The following is a 19,432-nucleotide window of genomic DNA, read 5'->3' as shown; positions in this document are numbered from 1 at the left end:
TCACAAATTTTGGTATCTTGTGTTTTCATTATCACTCATAATGACCCATGGGTTATTTTGAAGTGTATTGTTTGAGTTCCAAATATTTGAGGATATTCTAAAAATCATTTTGTTATTGTTTCTAATTTAACTCCATTGTGGTCAAAATTTTTTTGTCCAGCATAGAATCTAACTCGATGAATGTTCCCTGTGACCTCGAAAAGCCATGTGTATTCTGTGTGACCTTAAAAAGCCATGTGTATTATGATTGTTGAATAGAATGTTCCATAAATGCCAGTTAAGTTGATTGATAGTGTTTTGAAGCCTTTTTTTTTTTTTTTATTCTTACTGATTTTTTCTAAGAGAGCTGCTGAAATCTTCAACTATTGTTGTAGATTTGCCTATTTTCTTTCTTTCAGTTCTGTCCATTTTTGTTTCATGTATTTCAAAGCTTTCTTATTAGGTGCATACACTTTAAAGATTATATATCTTCTTGATGAACTGACCCTTTTCATTAGTATTCCTTGTCTTGAAATCTACTTTTTTTGATATTAATATAACTACTACCAACTTTTTTGATTAGTATTAGCTTGTATATCTTCAGTTTTTTATTTTTAACCTTTTTGTATCTTTATATTTAATGTGTATTTCTAATAGTTTACAGTTGGACTTTACTTTTTTATCCAACCTGATAACTTCTGCCTTTTATTTGGGATGTTCAGACTATTTACACTTAATGTAATTATTGATAAAGCTTGGGGGCAGTGGAAAGGACCAAAATAGTTACATCAGGAGGAAAAAAAAAAATACACACAAACCCATTGATCCAGAAATTCCGCTTCAAGAAATTTATCCTACAGATTTATTCATGAAAGGTTGTTCACTGGAATACTATTTATAATTCCAAAAGATTGGAAACATCCTAAATGACCATAGTAAGTGACTGGTTACATACATTGTGATATACCCACACAGTGGACTACTATGTAGCTACAAAACAAAATGAGTTTTCTGTACTACGATGGAATACTCTCCAAGATAAGTTACTAAATGAAATAAGCAAAGTGCAGAATGGTATTTATGGTAAACTAGCATTATGGGGAAAAGAAGAGTGTATAATTACCCGTATCTGCTTAGAATATCTCTGGAAGAATATCAAGGAAACCAATAAAAGGAAATACATTATGGGAAGGGAAGGCACAGGCTTGGGGGACAGGGGCTTTTTACTGTACTCTCATAATGTTTTAATTTTGTACCATAAGTAGGTGTTATTAAGGTAATCTTTGTAATTACTTAAGAAGAGATCATTGTTGACTTTTGAGAAAGCAGTGTCAATTGAGGTGGAAGCAAGTGATATTGCAAGAAAAGGAGTGAGTGAGTAGTAAGGAAGTAAAGACCGCTTATTTTTGTGCTTTCATCTCCAGGTGTTAGATCATGAATTTGTCGGGCCCTGAACCATATTTAGAATTTTTATTATTAACATTTGATTAAAGGAAAGAGGGAAATAAAAATAAAATATTCATGGTGGGGGAAAATGGTTATTGAGAAGTCATTTTGTTAATTTCACCATAGGTATATTTGCCCTGTGTCCTGCAAACAAAAAAGAGGTATGTGGGTTACATGTATGAAACACTGGAACAAAAGGACCCAGTTTTTGATGCAAAAGGAATAGAAACAGTTAGAAGAGATTCCTGCCCTGCTGTTTCTAAGGTAAGTTATATCTAATTTGTCTTCATCTTTAGGAAAGAAATATACCCAGAAAAACCCTAACTATCCTTAAACACACATCTAGATGGAGGGACTACAGCCCAATGATTCCTGAGAAATCCATTTCTGATCAAAACGATTTATTTTATTTTAGTCCTTAGTTTCTGACTTCTTCCCATACCTCACCTTTTATCAAAACTGCTAAAAAGCAACACATGAACTTGGTACGAGTTTCCTGCCTATCAGCAGAAATGACAGTATGATATGGTACCATATGACAACACCCAAACGCTTGGGAGACAGGATAAAGAAATTAGCAACAGAGAAATTTCATAAGTAACATGATCCACCCCAGGTTAACTGACAGTTTACTGGAGTTATCAAATACAAATAAGGGAGATTTCTGAACAGTGGTACTATAACTTACCCAAATTTTTCAACCATAGTAATTTTAACCATAGTATTTAGATTTATTTTTTTCTTTATTCATTCTCTGACTTCTTCCATAGCAAACAAAAAAAAAACTAATATAAATGGGAGTAATACTCAACACACTAAGTCTTATGAGAGCATTAAAAGCATAATAGATTGATGGTTGTTTTTAGTATGATGTAAATTTGGGGTATTGTTCAATACTAGTTTCTGGAACAGATATCCAGTACATTCTTTCTCTGCAATCAGAACTATACCTAAGCAAAATTAACAAGCTTATTGTGTAAATGGGAGAAAGATGTGGCCGTCTGCTTCTGTAAAGATTTACAGCCTTGGAAGTCCTATGGGGCAGTTCTGTTGTCCTATAGGGTCGCTATGAGTCGGAATCAACTCGAGGGCAGTAGGTTTGATTTTTTGTTGTTTTTATTGTGTAAATATGTATAGGTTCCAGTCAGTATTCAGAATAAGATAGGAACTTTCGCCTAGATCTAATTTAGATTCAGTGCGCTACAAAAATCCAGTGCACATTCCAAGTAGAAATATTTTCAGTGTAGAAAACTGTCAGCACTAGTATATATTTATGAACACTACAAAAAGGCAAACGACTGATTGCACTGCTTGGTGATACTTAAACTTCTGTCTGTCCACCTGAATCTGGCTCTTTGTTTAGCAGGGTAAATAAACAATTCATGGAATCACGTCTGGCCTTTTGTGCCTAGAGTGCTTTGGCTAGTTAAGAAACACTTACAGGTTTCATGCTGCTCATCACATGGCAAATGTTCATCTGCATACCATTCCAATAAGATTCTCCTCAAACTATATATTCTGTTTTTAGAACTAGCAAGCTATATGAAATCTCCAAAATATTTTTCCATTTCTAGTGATTTTTATTATCCAACGATTATAAGTAACAGATTATTTAGGTAGATCAGCAAGCTACCTCGTAGTGATGTAATTGAAAGTATAACAACAATGATGAAACATACTAGGGGACATTTTGTCTTTATCTGCCTATCTTTTTTTTTTTTTTAAGATACTCGAGCGTTCTCTAAAGCTACTATTTGAAACTAGAGACATAAGTCTAATTAAACAGTATGTTCAGCAACAGTGTATGAAGCTCCTGGAAGGGAAGGCCAGCATACAAGATTTTATCTTTGCCAAGGAATACAGAGGAAGTTTCTCTTATAAACCTGGAGCTTGTGTGCCAGCCCTTGAACTTACAAGGTAATAATGTATACAACAGCACAAACCTCAGTACCTGCCAAGTATAGGCCTGAGGCTTTGCACAGCCACAGAGTGAATGAAAAGACACCTAATCCGCAGGCACAAACATACAATCATTTCTTCACCCGCCAACATAAAGCCTCACTGAATGGGAATAGATGCTCTCCCATACTTTGTAAGCTCTGAAGAAGAAGGAGGAGGAACTCTCTCTAGGCTTCCCTGGGGAAACTATTCAGTGGAATTGTAATCTGATTCAGAGCTCAGTTCATTTGTTCTTCCTACCGCAAAATAAGACAGTCCTTAATTACGGGTCTACCAAAGTACTTAGATGGTATCTTTCTGGAATCAGATAATCTAACCAGCTGAATTTTATCTTAAATTTTTAGATTTAGTTCTTTCTCTAAGGAGATGAAAAAACATTTAAAACCAGTTGCTATCTGCCAACTCATATATTATTTTCCAGGTAGCAGTGATTTACAGAGTAAGTTTCAAACCCTTACATCAAATCGACATGGTCTCAACTAAGTGATGTATATAAAGTTCTCAAGGCAGTTGTAACTGTAACTTGGAGGTACCCCTTGTAGATTTCCCATTGTCTCATTATTGTTTCTCACCTAATTTGCTGAAAAAATGCCTTCCATGACAATCTTTGAATGTGTATTTTATTTTTGGATTTACTAGGAAAATGCTTACTTACGACCGGCGCTCTGAGCCTCGAGTTGGGGAGCGAGTGCCATATGTCATCATTTATGGGACCCCGGGAGTACCACTTATCCAGCTAGTAAGGCGCCCAGTAGAAATCTTGCAGGACCCGACTCTGAGACTGAATGCCACTTACTATATCACCAAGCAAATCCTTCCACCCCTGGCAAGAATCTTCTCACTTATTGGTATTGATGTCTTCAACTGGTATCATGAATTACCAAGGGTAAGCTTACTATATCCCCCGCGTGTCTGTCAGTTTCTCATGCTGTGGAGGCTTGTGTGTTACTGTGATGCTGGAAGCTATACCACTGGTATTCAAATACTAGCAGGGTCACCCACGGTGGACAGGTTTCAGCTGAGCGTCCAGACTAAGACTAGGAAGAAGGACCCGGCGGTCTACTTCTGAAAAATGTTAGCCAGTAAAAACCTTATGAATAGCAGTGGAACATTGTCTGATACAGTACCAGAAGATGAGCCCCCCCAGGTTGGAAGGCATTCAGAAGACAACTGGGGAAGAGCTGTCTCCTCAAAGTAGAGTCAGCCTTAACAATGTGGATGGAGTCCAGCTTTCGGGACAATGAATAAGGAAGACCAAAGAAGAGCTGATGCCTTTGAATTGTGGTGTTGGTGAAGAATATTGAATATACCATGGACTGCTAAAAGAACGATCAAATCTGTCTTGGAAGAAGTACAACCAGAATGCTCCTTAGAAGCAAAAATGACAAGACTATGTCTCACATACTTTGGACATGCTATCAGGAGGGATTAGTCCCTGAAGAAGGACATAATGCTTAGTAAAATAGAGGGTCAGTGAAAAAGAGCAAGACCCTCAATGAGATGGATTGTCACAGTGGCTGCAACATTGGGCTCAAGCATAGCAACAACTGTGAGGATGGCACAGGACCAGGCAGTATTTCGTTCTGTTGTGCACAGGGTCGCTATGAGTTGGAACCGACTCAACAGCACCTAACAACAACAAGCTTACTATATAGTACCTGAGCTATAGTAGAGAGCGATTTCATTTAAAATCCCCAATAAAACAAAAAATTTTAGTTACGTTCTGTGATAGGTAAAGCAAATACTCTGTTATCCTAAACAGGCCAAGATACCATACTCTCTGGTTTCCTAAAAGAGAAACTTTTAAGTTTTCTACAGACACCTCAGCTTCTGTCAGGTTGGCCAAATTATAGAACTATTAAAATAAATCCCAAAGTAAACACTAAACCACAAAACAACTTGGAATAAACCAGCTAATAGAAAATAAATGAAGGAAAGCAAAAATACCTTCAAAATAGATGTTTTAAAAATGTGCAGGCACAAACAGATATATGCACACCCATGTTTATTGCAGCTCTGTTTACAACAGCAAAAAGCTGGAAGCAACCAAGGTGTCCATCAACAGATGAATGGGTAAATAAATTGTGGTATATTCACACAATGGAATACTACGCATCGATAAAGAACAGTGACAAATCCATGAAACATTTCATAACATGGAGGAACCTGGAAGGCATTATGCTGAGCGAAATCAGTCAGAGGCAAAAGGACAAATATTGTATAAGACCACTATTATAAGATCTTGAGAAAAAGTATAAACTGAGAAGAACACATACTTTTGTGGTTATGAAGGGGGGAGGGAGGGAGGGAGGGAGGGAGAGGGTTTTTTACTGATTAATTAGCAGATAAGAACTGCTTTAGATGAAGGGAAGGACAACACTCAATACATGGAAGGTCAGCTCAACTGGACTGGACTGGACCAAAAGCAAAGAAGTTTCCAGGATAAACTGAATACTTCAAAGGTCAGCGGAGCAAGGGCAGGGGTTTGGGAACCATGGTTTAAGGGGATTTCTAAGTCAATTGGCAAAATAATTTCTATTATGAAAACATTCTGCATCCCACTTTGCAATGTGGCCTCTGGGGTCTTAAATGCTAACAAGCAGCCATCTAAGATGCATCAATTGGTCTCAACCCACCTGGAGCAAAGGAGAATGAAGAACACCAAGGTCACACGACAACTAAGAGCCCAAGAGACAGAAAGGGCCACATGAACCAGAGACCTACATCATCCTGAGACCAGAAGAACTAGATGGTGCCCGGCCATAATCGATGACTGCCCTGACAGGGAGCACAATAGAGAACCCCTGAGGGAGGAGGATATCAGTGGGATGCAGACCCCAAATTCTCATAAAAAGACCATACTTAATGGTCTGGCTGTGACTAGAGGAATCCCGGCGGTCATGGTCCCCAAACCTTCTGTTGGCACAGGACGGGAACCATCCCCGAAGACAATTCATCAGACATGAAAGGGACTGGACAGTGGGTGGGAGAGAGATGCTGATGAAGAGTGAGCTAATTATATCAGGTGGACACTTGAGATTGTGTTGGCATCTCCTGTCTGGAGGGGGGATGGGAGGGGATAGAGAGAGTTGGAGGCTGGCAAAGTTTTCACGAAAGGAGAGACTGGAAGGGCTGACTCATTAGGGGGAGAGCAAGTGGGAGTAAGGAGTAAGATGTATATTAACTTATATGTGACAGACTGACTTGATTTGTAAACGTTCACTTGAAGCTCAAAAAAAGTTAATAATAAAAAAAAATGTGCAGGATGTAGTATCCAGACATAGTCTTAAAGAAATAATTTTAAAGTAGCATATTAAAACATTCAGTGTGAAGTCTTAACAAAGGGAATTCAGCTTGCTTGGACTCTTAAGTTTACTTATTAGAACCCTAAAGGAGCAATACTTGATCCTCTAATAACCTGGGATACATTTTTCTAGAAGACTAGTAATTTTTATCTACTGGTTAAAATTCACTTCAGATCTGCTTAGTCATTGCTGTTATCTCAGACTATGAAAGGCAATGGTATTCAGAGAAACTGATAAAGAAAGTTTGATAAATCATTTCTACTTTCTCGATAGCACTTAAGAGTCTAAAGGAAATGAGTAAACTAGAAAACTGAGGTCGAAGCTGTGCCTCAGAGGCTTTGTACTGACCTATAATGCTGAATCCTGGTGCTAAACCAGGAAGCTCACTTCTTTTACTATTGTTTTTATTACGTTACTAGCAAGAGTGTTAAACCAATGGTATTCATAAGAGACTGACCTAAAAGCTTTTATGCAAAGTAATTTATAAGACTCCAGGAGAAATAATATGATAATGTTATTTCAATGTAAAAAGAGTACCAGAAGACAAGTCTTAGAAACCAATGTTAACTTTAAATGAAGAGTTCTTAGGTGACACGTATCTAAATAAATCTGAAATGCTCCAGGTTTACTTTTCTTGGATTTTCCCCCCATATTGCTCAATAAGCAATCTGCAAGTTGTTATCTTTGTTGTTTTCAATCTTCCACCTGCCTTATTTCCATGACCCAATTTGTGCAGCTTTAAACGGTATCCCCTCTCAACCTGAATTTCTCCCATTTCCTCTGCCCTATATGATCTCATACATCTATGTTTCTCAACCAAAAAGCAGACTGGTGGCAGGGGATCATTAAGTATCTAATGATACTAAGACAAAAGCAAGGACTTTTTTAATCTCTAATTGCCCAGTGTCTACAACAGTGTCTGCCACATAGTAGGTACTCAGTATTTGTTGAATGAATGAAATAATGCCTACGTAAACCTGTAATTAGCATGAGAATAGCAGCTTTGCTGTGAAGCTGGCTCAGACTTAATTTCCAAATGTTTCTATAGATCCAGAAAGCTACCAGCTCCTCTCTAAGTGACCCTGAAGGGCGGAAAGGCACTATTTCACAATATTTCACTACCTTACACTGTCCTGTGTGTGATGACCTGACTCAACATGGCATCTGTTGTAAATGTCGGAGCCAGCCTCAGCATGTCACAGTCATTCTCAACCAAGAAATTCGAGAGTTGGAACGCAAACAGGAGCAACTTGTAAAGGTACACCCTTCTTCAGTAGGCCCAGAATCACAAGCGACCAGATTCTTTAGGGAAATGTAGTAATCTTTTGCGGTGTAGTATGAAACATGAAACTGGTGTGAAAAGTGGAATGAGGGTTCTAAACTGATAAACTTCTTAAAATCTCAAAAATTCTATAGTTATTAAAAATGGGTTTTTTTTTATAATTTATTGTTTTTGTTTTGATGGAATGGTGTATCATGTTTATTAAAATCTAGAACTAAAATGTCCATCCAATTTTTTCTATAATAGTACTAGAAAAAGGTTTTTTTATCTACACTAATCATTCTCACAAAAATCTGATTGTCCTAGAGAATTGCTGGTAAACTTCGGGAGATTCACAATGACAAGTGTCCAAATAGAACATTAATAGTTAACATGATTGAATATTTTTATGTGCCAAAGACTGTTCCAGGCACTTTCACAGATAGGTAAACTGACATAGGAGGTTAAGTAATTTACTCCATGTTATATTGCTAATAAGTGGCAGAGTTGAGATATAGACAACATGCAGAGATGACTTCCCAAATGTGGAAATTCTAGTAGAAGAAAACCAACAGACATCTCTTGAGGTAAGCCAGAAAAAGACATCTAAAGAAAAATCGGCATAGCACATTTTTTAAAAAACAAAGAAATATATTTCTTGAATAATTGTATCTTATGCCATCATATTTTTAAGTTACATGTTTAACTTATAGGCTAGAGAAGGACAATTTTGGGGTAAGGTTTGGTTTAGTTTGTTTAGAAGAACAATATAAAGTTATTGAAACATTTTAAAAATTAACCCAATAATTGAGAGAGAGCATGATTTAGTGGAAAGTGAATCAAGCTGATAGTAAGGACATCAGGATTCTATTCTAGACTTCATAACATTGCGCAAGTCCCTTGGCCTCAGTTTTGTCAAGTATAAAATGAAAAGGTTGACAAGATGCTCTTTCTAAGGTACCATCTAGCCCTAACATTCTAAATTCTCTTATGCAGTTTTTTATAGCAGCTCTTCTACTTACGCACCTAATATGATCCGACCACCAATGTATAAAGGCCAGACTTTGTACCATGTCCTAAAGTTAGATTTTGAACAAAGACATTATAGATCCACACAGCCTCTTATTAGGAAAACTTAAGTGAACAGGAAGAGGAACAATCTCTTAGGAGACTAGACTCAGAAATTTCAGTGATTCATTCAGGGGTTTGCAACCAGTGTCATGAAACAAGCTGTGTATAAATTGTTGAGTGGGAAACTAATTTGCTCTGGAAACTTTCACAACAATAAAATGCACAAAAAGAAAAAAAAGAATTTCAGTGATTATGGAGAGCTCAGCTTCTAACCAGGAGGTCAGCAGTTTAAATCCACCAGCCGCTCCTTGGAAACCCTATGAATCAGTTCTACCCTGTCCTGCAGGGTCCCTATGAATCAGAATTAACTCGATGGCAATGGGTTTGCTTTTTTTTTAATTTCTTTGTTTTATAGAAAGATTAATGAAGTATAGACTATTTCCTTTGCATCATTTTAGCTGCTGCAGTTTGTACTGGTAGAAAATTCTTAACAGTAGAGAGTTAAGACTTAAGCCAGTCATCTTTAATGCTTTAATCAGCTTTCATTAAGGGTGGTAGAGTCTAAAAGATAGTTATTTTGGCGCAACCACAGAGGCCGAGCTTCTGGAAATAAGTTGACTCTTCCTTCTGTCTGCATTCAGTCTGCTAAATAGCTCTTAAGTGTTCTCACTCTTCTCTTTCCCTTCTGTTACCACCCTAGCTGAAACTACTGTTCTCTCTAATCTAAACTGTAACAGCCTCCAAACCTATCTCCCTGCCTCCAGGTTTTGCCCCCATCCTATCCATTCTTGACACTGTAGCTAGAAAGATCTTTACAAAATATAAATCTAGTGCATGCTCTGCCTCTCTCTGTCTTCTTCTCCTTCTCTCTCTGGTTTACAAGGCTATCCCCATTCTGGCACCTGCCTGCTACCTCTTTATCACCATTTCTTGTCCTCTTCCCTGTCACACTGTACCCTCTATCCATACCATACTGAACCTCCTATAGGTCCATGAAACCCAAACCAGACCCATTGCTGTCAAGTCAATTCCGACGCATAGCAACCCTATTGGACAGAGTAGAACTACCCCATAGGGTTTCAAGTAGCAGTTGGTGGATTCAAACTGCTGACCTTTTAGTTAGCAGCTGAGCTGTTAACCATTGAGCCACCAGGGCTCCATAGGTCCATGAATGCTCCTTAGTCTCTCCTACCTCCTAGCCTTTAAATATTCTGTTCCCTCTGCCTGGAACACTTTCTCCTACCCCTACAAATCACCTGAGAGGAATCAGCATAAACCCCTAGACCAGATGAAGTGTTCCCTACAGTGGGCTCCCTGTCATAACCTCCTCTGCTTTACTGTTTTACTGTGATTACGTGTGTGTCTGTCTGCCCCATTAAATACCAAGTGAACTCAGTGAAGGCAAGAAATTTCCCTTGTTAGCGTCTAGTACACAGAGTAAATGTGAGCAGTACCTCCAGAGTTCCATTAAGGTCAGAGGCTGCATATGTTCTCTTCTCTGGACTTTCCTGTCTTCTACCCTCAGCTACAAACACTGTACTAGTTGGTGTCATTAATTTAACCAGAACGTTCTTCAAAATTAGGTATTATTTCTTATAAAAGTGCAATTCTGAAAGAAGTATTGTTTATAAGTATGGCTCGTTTATCATCTTGCAAGAAATATTTTTAACTTCAGTTTAAAAAAAAAAAGTGAGCCTGTAGTGCATTAAATAATCCATAGAAACTTTCATAAAGCAGAAACGACAGATGTAATGAGAAATAGACAGAAACATACCGGTAAAAGGAGATTTATGACATCGCTCTTAGACCAAAACAGTTAAAGTGATCAGGATATAGGTAAGGTTATACGCAAAAACCAAATCCACTGCAGTCGGGCTGATTCCGACTTGTACTGACCCTGTAGGACAGAGTAGAACTGCCCCATATGGTTTCCAAGGAGTGCCTGGTGGATTTGAACTGCTGATCTTTTGGTTAGCAGCCTTAGGTCTTAAAACCACTACGCCACCAAGGTTTCCAAGTAAGGTTACAGAAGATCTAAATAACATGCTAAGGTAGACCTTATGCCTATTTATCAATTTCTGTAACCCAGTACTAGAGAATACACCTTTTCAGATATTCATAGAATGTTAAAAACTGACCATAAAATTTGTAAAGAAAACCTCAGTAAATTTCAGAAAGAAATATTTTATCAATTCAATGCCATAAAACTAGTAATTTATAACAAACTCAGAAAACAAAATGATCCTTTCACTTGAAGATTCTAGCACTCCTTATTAAATAAGACGACGCTTCGTCTCCGACTCTAGCAGACTGATAGCAGAGTTCAGAGAAATATTTATCACCTAAACACTTTTAATAATAAACATAAAAGAATGAAAACAAATGAATTAAGCATCTGACTGAAAACTTTTTTTTTAATTAAGTAAGCCAAAAAAAGCCAAAGGACAGCAAAAAGAATCAATAAAGGTTAAAGCAGAGTTGTTCAAATATCTGTTTCCCTGTGAACTACAAAGTAAGTGTTCAGGTTGTGGTATTTACAGTTTTAATTGTAAGCCTGAAACCAGCTATAACGCTCTGGGTTTAAGTCACAGGTAAAGGATCATGAAACTAACCATTGAGTTAAATTTAGTGAGGCAGGTAATTCCATCCTGGCGTATTTATCAGACATGCACAGAGTGCTTAAGTATTTATCAGTTCGTCCTGGCACCTGAATGTAGCTATAGCACATAGAGCTGGAATACAGAAATTCTGTATTTGGGGACAGATTTGAGTCTCTTGGCAGAGATCTAACTAGTGAAAGGGTTCATAATAGAATATTATGCTCAGATGTCATAGAACAGACTGAAGCACATGCTTCTAAACAGTTTGCTTGTGGGAATATTGTAATATTGGATATAATAACCCGTGTACTCAGGAAAATGTGCCCTTCAATTGACTGGATGATACTGGGGCAAAGGACAGAAATGCACTCCCTGTCAGACATTGCTATAACAGAAGCTCTTTGATAATACAGATCAAAGAATTTACTAGAGCACATTTGATTTCTCTCTTAAAAGACAAGCTAGAGTAGTTGTGGCTGCTGGGTATCCCTTTTTTAAATCACTGGGATACCCTGTTCAAGTGAAAAATCAGCCTGTATTTCCTTGACCCTTGGGGTCCTCATTAGTATCCTTTTTAATTTTTTGATGTTTTTCAAATCTTTTTTAACTGTATGTGTGGCTTGAGACTTTCGGAGTATTATTTAAAAGCTGATAATTGTGTAAGACATTCTCATGCTCTCCTCTTTTTAGTAATTACCATGTATTATTTTCCTTTAGATCAGGTCTTATACGTGAGAATCACCAGGGAGCCATAAGAAGTACAGATTCTTAAAAGGCTCTCAGGCTCAGAGATTTCTGATTCTTTGGTCTGGAATGAGCTCAGACAGGAGTATGTTTTTAAGCTCATCTATAGCCAGGGTTGAGAACCACTGGTCTAGACTACGGGCAGTCCCTGGGTTATGCACTTCTGACTTACGGATGACTCGTACTTGCCCTTTAATGTTATATAAATTTGCCCTCACTTTGAAAAGACTGAACCAACCCCTACTCGAAGAGATTCTTCATTACAATCACCTTCACTTGCTGCACGTGCAGCTTTTAAATCATTGAAAAGCCTTTGAGCCTTTTCTTTCACTAAAAAACCAAACCCGTTACCATTGAGTTGATTCTGACTCATAGCGACCCTATAGGACAGAGTAAAACTGCCCCACAGAGTTTCCAAGGGGCGCCTGGTGGATTTGAACTGCCGACCTCTTGGTTAGCAGCCATAGCACTTAACCACTACAGCACCAGGGTTTCCTCTTGCACTAAAGTAAGGCTAAATAAGAACCTATGCACCCGTTCCAACTTAACGACAAACTCGACACAGAGACAGGAACAGGTCTCATTCAGTACCCAGGGACTGTCTTACTGCTTTCAAATTCATATCATTTGGTTTCTTCATACTGACATTTTCTCTTCTGAAATATTGGCCTTTTTTTTTTAATGATTAGCACATAAAAAGATAAATCTAAGTCATTTTTTAAAAAGTATTTATATATAGTTCAATTGAGAGACATTCTTTGAGTGGTAACTACATAGCTTATTAAATGGATTTTAATGTAATAGGATTCTACTGTAAATGAAAGTTGATCTCGGGGATGAAACAAATCACTAGGTAATTTTGTACACTATGTTTTGTGAAATAATGTCCTTTAGAAATGTCTCAACATAGGGTAGGATAGGGTTAGACTTCTAAGAGATGAAAATTACTGAAACTTCTGCAGTGTATTGTCATATGTCTGCCATTAGTCTGTACAGAGGTCAGAAAAGACGGATTATAAAAGTCTGTTGTTTACACATATACACAGAAACTTTCCCTATTGTTTTATCTATTTCTCTTATGCTTTCAGATATGCAAGAACTGTACAGGTTGCTATGATCGACATATCCCGTGTGTCTCTCTGAACTGCCCTGTACTTTTCAAACTCTCTCGAGTAAATAGAGAATTATCCAAGGCACCGTATCTCCGGCAATTACTAGACCAGTTTTGAATTGTCAGTATCACAGAATTCCGGGTGCTATATTTTTCAGTGTTTACCACTAAACTGTTGTGCATGGTGCTTTTTCAACTTTCATCGAGTCAAGGATGTTCATTGTCTGTCTATTCTCTGAAGACTATGAAGACTTTTATGCTAACGGAATTAAAAATTGTACTTGTTGATCTCTGAGTAGTTCACTTCTTAGAACGTACAAATTTCTCATTCTTTCACCTTTTTAACATTGTTTTATAATGCAGGTGTTGAAATTGCTCCAGTATGTGTGCCATCTTGTAAATCCATTTGAGTAGATCATGTTTACTTCCCTATGGAAGGAGCACTGAAAACCTCTTATAAGAAAAACATTCGTGTGTTTCCTTGAACTGTCTGTATCAAGACGTGTTACTTAGAGATATCCATTCACTTTATAATTTTGACTGCGAAATATTTTGTAAATACACTTTTTTACTTTTCAAACAACTGAGTAAAATAACGTGCAATGAATTTTATACAGATGATTTTCAAGTTGTTTGGTATATTTCCTCTAGGTTTTGCTTGACTCGAAGTAGATTTGTTATTTTGATCCCAACTGTGCCAATAGTACCATGTGTGGCATTTTGAACCATTATTTTCTAAAACCGCTGTCTTGCTTTAGCTATTAATGGGGCATTGTGAGGAACTGTGCAAAGACATTTTTGTTACAAACCTGTGGGCCTGTTGCAATACTTTAAAAATTTTATTCCATTTTTGCTTGTTTTGTATAGACATTTCTATTGCTCCTAAATATGCTTAAAATATTTTCTTTCATTATGTACTGTACAGTTAATCTTATTTGCCATCATCTTGAACACAAAATGTGTATTTAGAATATTTGTATAACTGTATAAAATGAAAAAGGAATTATGTGGTCAGTGCATTGTTTTCTAAACTGGAAATCATTTTCTTTTAAAAGTTAATAATGGAAACCATATTAAAATTGAATAAAGTATGAAATATGGCAGTGTGATTTTATCTTGCTATAAATGGTATTATCTGCGTTTGTTCTATAAGCCCATGTTGGTTGCATCTTACCTTATCCTTTCCTGAGTTTTAATTAGTTAAATTGTAATAATGACATGGCAGAGGCATCTCACCTCCTCTAACTTCACAAGGAGGAAGGAGAATCAAGAATAACAGCCCAAGGCCGATTCCTGTGAGACAGCGGTCAGACACCTCTTCTCCCCAGCCTTTTTTTAACGAATTGTGACACATTCTGTCTCTCCCACAGCACACTCAACTTCTCTGCTGAGTTCAATTAATTCATTGCAATGGCCATGCAGAACTCACAGACAATACTCAGGATTACGGGGTTTATTAGGGGAGTAAGAGGTTACAATTTGGGTTCAGGTGCTCAGGGTACAGCTCTTCAATCAGCCTCTTCTCAGCTGTGCCCCCAGCCAGGTCTCTTCCTGGTCCTCAGCCTGGCCTCTTCTCTGCTCGGGCAACTGTTAGAAAGCTCTTTTAGCTTTGCCGAAGTGCTCAGAGGCACCCCGTTCTGCCGGTAAGCCTTGGCCCAAAGGCACTCAACTCTAGCTCCATGGGTCAGCAAACCTAGCTCTACCAAGTGCCCAGAGGCACCCTACTCAGCCTGCAAGCCTCCTGCTTGATGGCACTCAGCTTTCTCACTCCGTGGGCCAGAAGGCTCACAAGTCGTCTCTTATCACTCCTGCGTCTGCTTCTCGCTGTCTTAGGTGTTACAGCTCTCTCTTTCGGTCTCCTGCTTCCAGGAGATTCTCAGCGCAGGGATTCCAGGTCCAAAGGACACATTCCACTCCTGGCTCTTCCTTCTTGGTGGTGGTGAGATCCTGTCCTTCGGCCTCGGGATGGCTCATTTTAAGCCTTAGCAGGATGGCAAAACTGACCAATTCCTTCATTACAGTTTCATATACCTTATTTGCATAGTCACACTCAGTCATTGTGAGTCACAAAGACTATGGCTGAAAGGACCATATTAAGTAATTCATTGCATCACAGGCCACCCCTTGGCTGTTCTAGCCATTGGCCTTTTCATATTTGAAAGATTAACTTTCCCTGTTCAATCATTTTACCAATCCAAAACAGTCATTAACAACTAGTCTTTCAGTACAGCAGAGTCCTCCGGATGAGATTACTCAGGTACATGCCACTCAGGTCTGCTACAGGTGCCCATCTGATCTGGTCAGATTCTCCGAAGAGTCAGCTCAGCTTCACCCTTTCTGGCCTCTGACAAAATTTTACAAAAAAAAAACACATTGCCATTGAGTCGACTCTGACTCATAAACCAAAACCAAACCCACTGCCGTTGAGTCGATTCCGACTCATAGCGACCCTATAGAACAGAGTAGAACTGCCCCCATAGAGTTTTCAAGGAGCGCCTGGCGGATTCGAACTGCCGACCTTTTGGTTAGCAGCCGTAGCACTTAACCACTACGCCATCAGGGTTTCCAAATCTAACTTGGAGAAGATTATTTCCTTGCCCTGAGCCTCATGAGGTATCTGCATAGCAAAACCTTTAAGGGGCTTTAGGTACAGCCACTGTACTCCAGTCCAGCAGTGCCTCCTCCTTAGTCCACTGCTTCATAGTTACTGCTCCACAATTAGTTTTTGCAATCGCAACCCTGTTAACAGTCAGCCCTCAAAACTGAGTCATATAATCCTATCAGCATCTTCCCCCACCCTCCTGCCCAGACGTATCAGAGAGAGGAATTATTCAGTGGGCGTCCTCCCTTTCCCCCCTGTTTTAAGTATAAGCACACCCACAAAAGTGTGTAAGCCAGCCATTTCATGCCTTTACCTGTCTTCATTTTAGATGGCCAATTTTTAAATTGCCCATTTTTTTATCAAACCAGTACCCTGAAGAGACAGGCATGTTCTTGGCCTTAAAGAATCTTCTGGTTGGAACTTTGAGCATCTGCATCCATAAGCAAAGTCCAGTCAAGAGCAAGCCATCAAATTGCAGCAGTCTACACTATCTCATGGTGTCAAACAACTTTGTTTTCATCCAGCTGGCTTCTGGTCAGTTCATCCCTACCAATCCAAGCTGGGTCATAATGGGTACCACCTGTAGGCTCGAGAGTTTACACACACCTCCCAGCACTTCAGACCAGCCAGCCCCTTCTCTTCCTCTGCCATCCCTAGCCCCCATGGGCTAGGTCAGCGGTCACCACCCATAAGCTCAGGAGTCCACACAACACTCTGTTCTTCTGACCAGCCAGCCCTTTCTCCTTCTCACTCAACCCCAGCCTAAGTCAATGTGTGCCAATGGAACATGCCCAAATTCGACCCATCTCTTCATTGTTCCGCTTCCCCCTGTTCTACCCATTAAGTGGACCCAGGTGGTCACTACCGGCGAGTACACCAGGCTGTCTACTCGCTGGTACCTTTAACTTCCAGTCCTGAAAGGAGGTTCCTTCTGATGGGCACTGATTTCTCCTGCCTCAATGCACCCAAAGGCAAAATGCTTGCATGACTGAAATTCAAAAATGGAACATTTTTTTTCCCCTGCAGGTCCTTCCACCAAATGCAAATCTGTCCTGGCAGCAGTTTTTAGGTAGGTCTGCACGTCTTTTCAAATGCAAAGTTTCTGGGTGGGGCTCAGGTTTTCCAGCTAAGGCCTTGATGTTTTATACACAGGGCTACTGCATTTAAATCAGCAGGCTGGGTTTCTTCCAGGGAAATTCTAGTTCCCCTTTTAGCACATCCATTAAGTCCTGGGTGAAGGCAGAGTTACCTACTGCTATCTATAATACCCAATATTCATTTCTGTTACACATTTAGGTCTGCTTTACAACACTAGGTAGGAGAAACAGTCAAGATCCATAGTACATTCAAATAAACACATAATCCTTTTTAAAAACATTCCCATTCATATGCATATGGACTCAGGCCCCTGGCTGGGTGACACCGGTAGACCCCTGCCCCTTAGCAGTCACCTTGCTCATTTGGCCTGGCTTTTGCCCCAGGTTGCTCCAGATGAGGCTTTTCTTTCCTCAGCTGCACATACCTTTCAGCCATTACAGGTGACAACAAAGTAAAAATCTAAGAAAAGTTTCACTTCTCAAGCCCTTTCATTCGTTCTGTTACAAAGTCCCATGCTTCCATGAGTCTGGAACCGTTGCAACAAATCCTACTTTTGACGTTAACAGTAATAACGACATGGTGGAGGCATCTAACCTCCTCTAACTTCACAAGGGGGAAGGAGAATCAAGACCAATAGCCCAAGGCTGATTCCTATGAGGCGGAGGTCAACCATACCTACTCTCCCCGGCCTTTTTTTTTTTTTTTACCAATTCTGACACATATCTGTCCCTCCCCCAGCACACTCAACTTCTCTGCTGAGTTCATAACGTAATCCATTGCAGTGGCCACACAGAACTCATAGACAGTACTTACGATTATGGGGTTTATTAGGGAAGTAACAGGTTACCATTCAGGTTCAGGAATGCTCCAGATACAGTTCTCAGATTCGGACAGCCTCTTCTCAGCTGTTTCCACAAGCAGGTCTCTCCCTGGCCCTCGGCCCCTCGGCCTCTTGGCCTGGCTCTGCCCTGCTTGGACAAGTATTACAAAACTCTTTCAGCTCCGCCAGTAAGGGGCACCCCACAGTAAGCCTCAGCCCAAAGGCGCTCAGTTCTGGCTCCATGGGTCCGCACACCTGAGACAGGCAAAGGCAAAGACTGGCTGAGGCAGATGAATTCTGGCTCAGTACTCCTATATTCCTGGATTGAAGCCTACACAGGGGCTTCACCGCCCCTCCCCTCCTATGGGTTGTTAGAATGTACTCCCTTTGAGTAATTAACCTTTTCTTTATACATTTCGTTAACAGACGTTATTGACTAATCAAGCAGATAACTACTTCTTCAAGATGGTTTTTCAAGTCCCCATCAGGTGCAGAGCGTGCGCAGTAAAGATCAATGTGGCCTATGAATGACCTTCCACGTAAGACAAACATGAGCAGGGACTCAAACCAAGGTCCAGAGGCATCATGCATGCACTACATCCCAGAATAAGTCCTGTTCGACATCCCAGCAGACTTTGTGACAGACTCCATCTTAGTTCCAGCAACCTTTGCGAGGAAATCCATCTTGAATTCTAACTGCACGCGCATTTGATTTTCATAATCCCTCCCCTTCTCCTGGAAATCACCCATTTCATGAATAAAGATAATGTCTTCCCACCACCCCCCGCCCCATCTAAAAATCTTTATAAACCCTAGGAAATCCTTTGTTTGGAGAGAGGCTGGAGGCTAGCTTAGGTGGAAGCCCCTCTCCACCTCTCCCTCACAAGCATTGACTCTCTTTCTGTTGCTAATAAACCTTTGTTGGTGTGGACCCTCCGAGCCTCTCCTGGTCATTCTTGGTCAGTGGAAGGCAAGAACTTAGGCAGGGCTTAGTCCCAAGCTGTAAACCCTTCCACTGTAACATACCTACTCCATCAAGTGCCCAGAGGTACCCTACTCTGACAGCAAGCCTCCTGACTGAAGATATTCAGCATCCTCGCTCCATGGGCCAGAAAGCCCACTGCACCACCTCCTCCTGCCAGTCTCCTGCCTCCGCTGCCACCATTTCTCTGGCACTGCTTCTTGCTGTCTTTGGTGTTACAGCCCTCTGTCTCCTGGTTCCAAGAGCTTCTCAACCCAGAGATCCTGAGTCCAAAGGATGAGCTCAATTCCTGGCTTTTCTTTTTTAGTGATGGTGAGATCCTCTCCTACTGCCCTTGGGATGGTGCATTTTGAGCCTGTGAGATGGCAAAACTGACTATTCCCTTTGTTAAAATCAAAAACCAAACCCAGTGCCGTTGAGTCAATTCCAACTCATAGCAACTCCTTTGTTAAGG

General features: G+C 39.8%; 1 protein-coding gene across 3 annotated transcripts in view; it reads left to right on the top strand.

Annotated features, from left to right (window-relative positions):
* REV3L (REV3 like, DNA directed polymerase zeta catalytic subunit) overlaps positions 1–14,507 on the top strand; it is a 210,824-nt gene extending 196,317 nt beyond the window's left edge. For all 3 annotated transcript variants that reach the window (XM_049899056.1, XM_049899045.1, XM_049899065.1), the window contains 5 exons: positions 1,552–1,689; positions 3,152–3,342; positions 4,024–4,270; positions 7,738–7,947; positions 13,454–14,507. In XM_049899056.1, coding sequence (XP_049755013.1) covers positions 1,552–1,689; positions 3,152–3,342; positions 4,024–4,270; positions 7,738–7,947; positions 13,454–13,594 — 927 coding nt within the window. In that variant the 3' untranslated portion in view covers positions 13,595–14,507. The remainder of the gene's footprint in view (positions 1–1,551; positions 1,690–3,151; positions 3,343–4,023; positions 4,271–7,737; positions 7,948–13,453) is intronic.
* Positions 14,508–19,432: the final 4,925 nt, after the last annotated feature.

The sequence above is a fragment of the Elephas maximus genome, chromosome 1 (assembly GCF_024166365.1).
Source record: "Elephas maximus indicus isolate mEleMax1 chromosome 1, mEleMax1 primary haplotype, whole genome shotgun sequence".
NCBI classification, from domain to species: domain Eukaryota; kingdom Metazoa; phylum Chordata; class Mammalia; order Proboscidea; family Elephantidae; genus Elephas; species Elephas maximus.
Note: the sequence above shows the minus strand (reverse complement) of the source record. Positions and strands in the feature narration are given on the sequence as shown.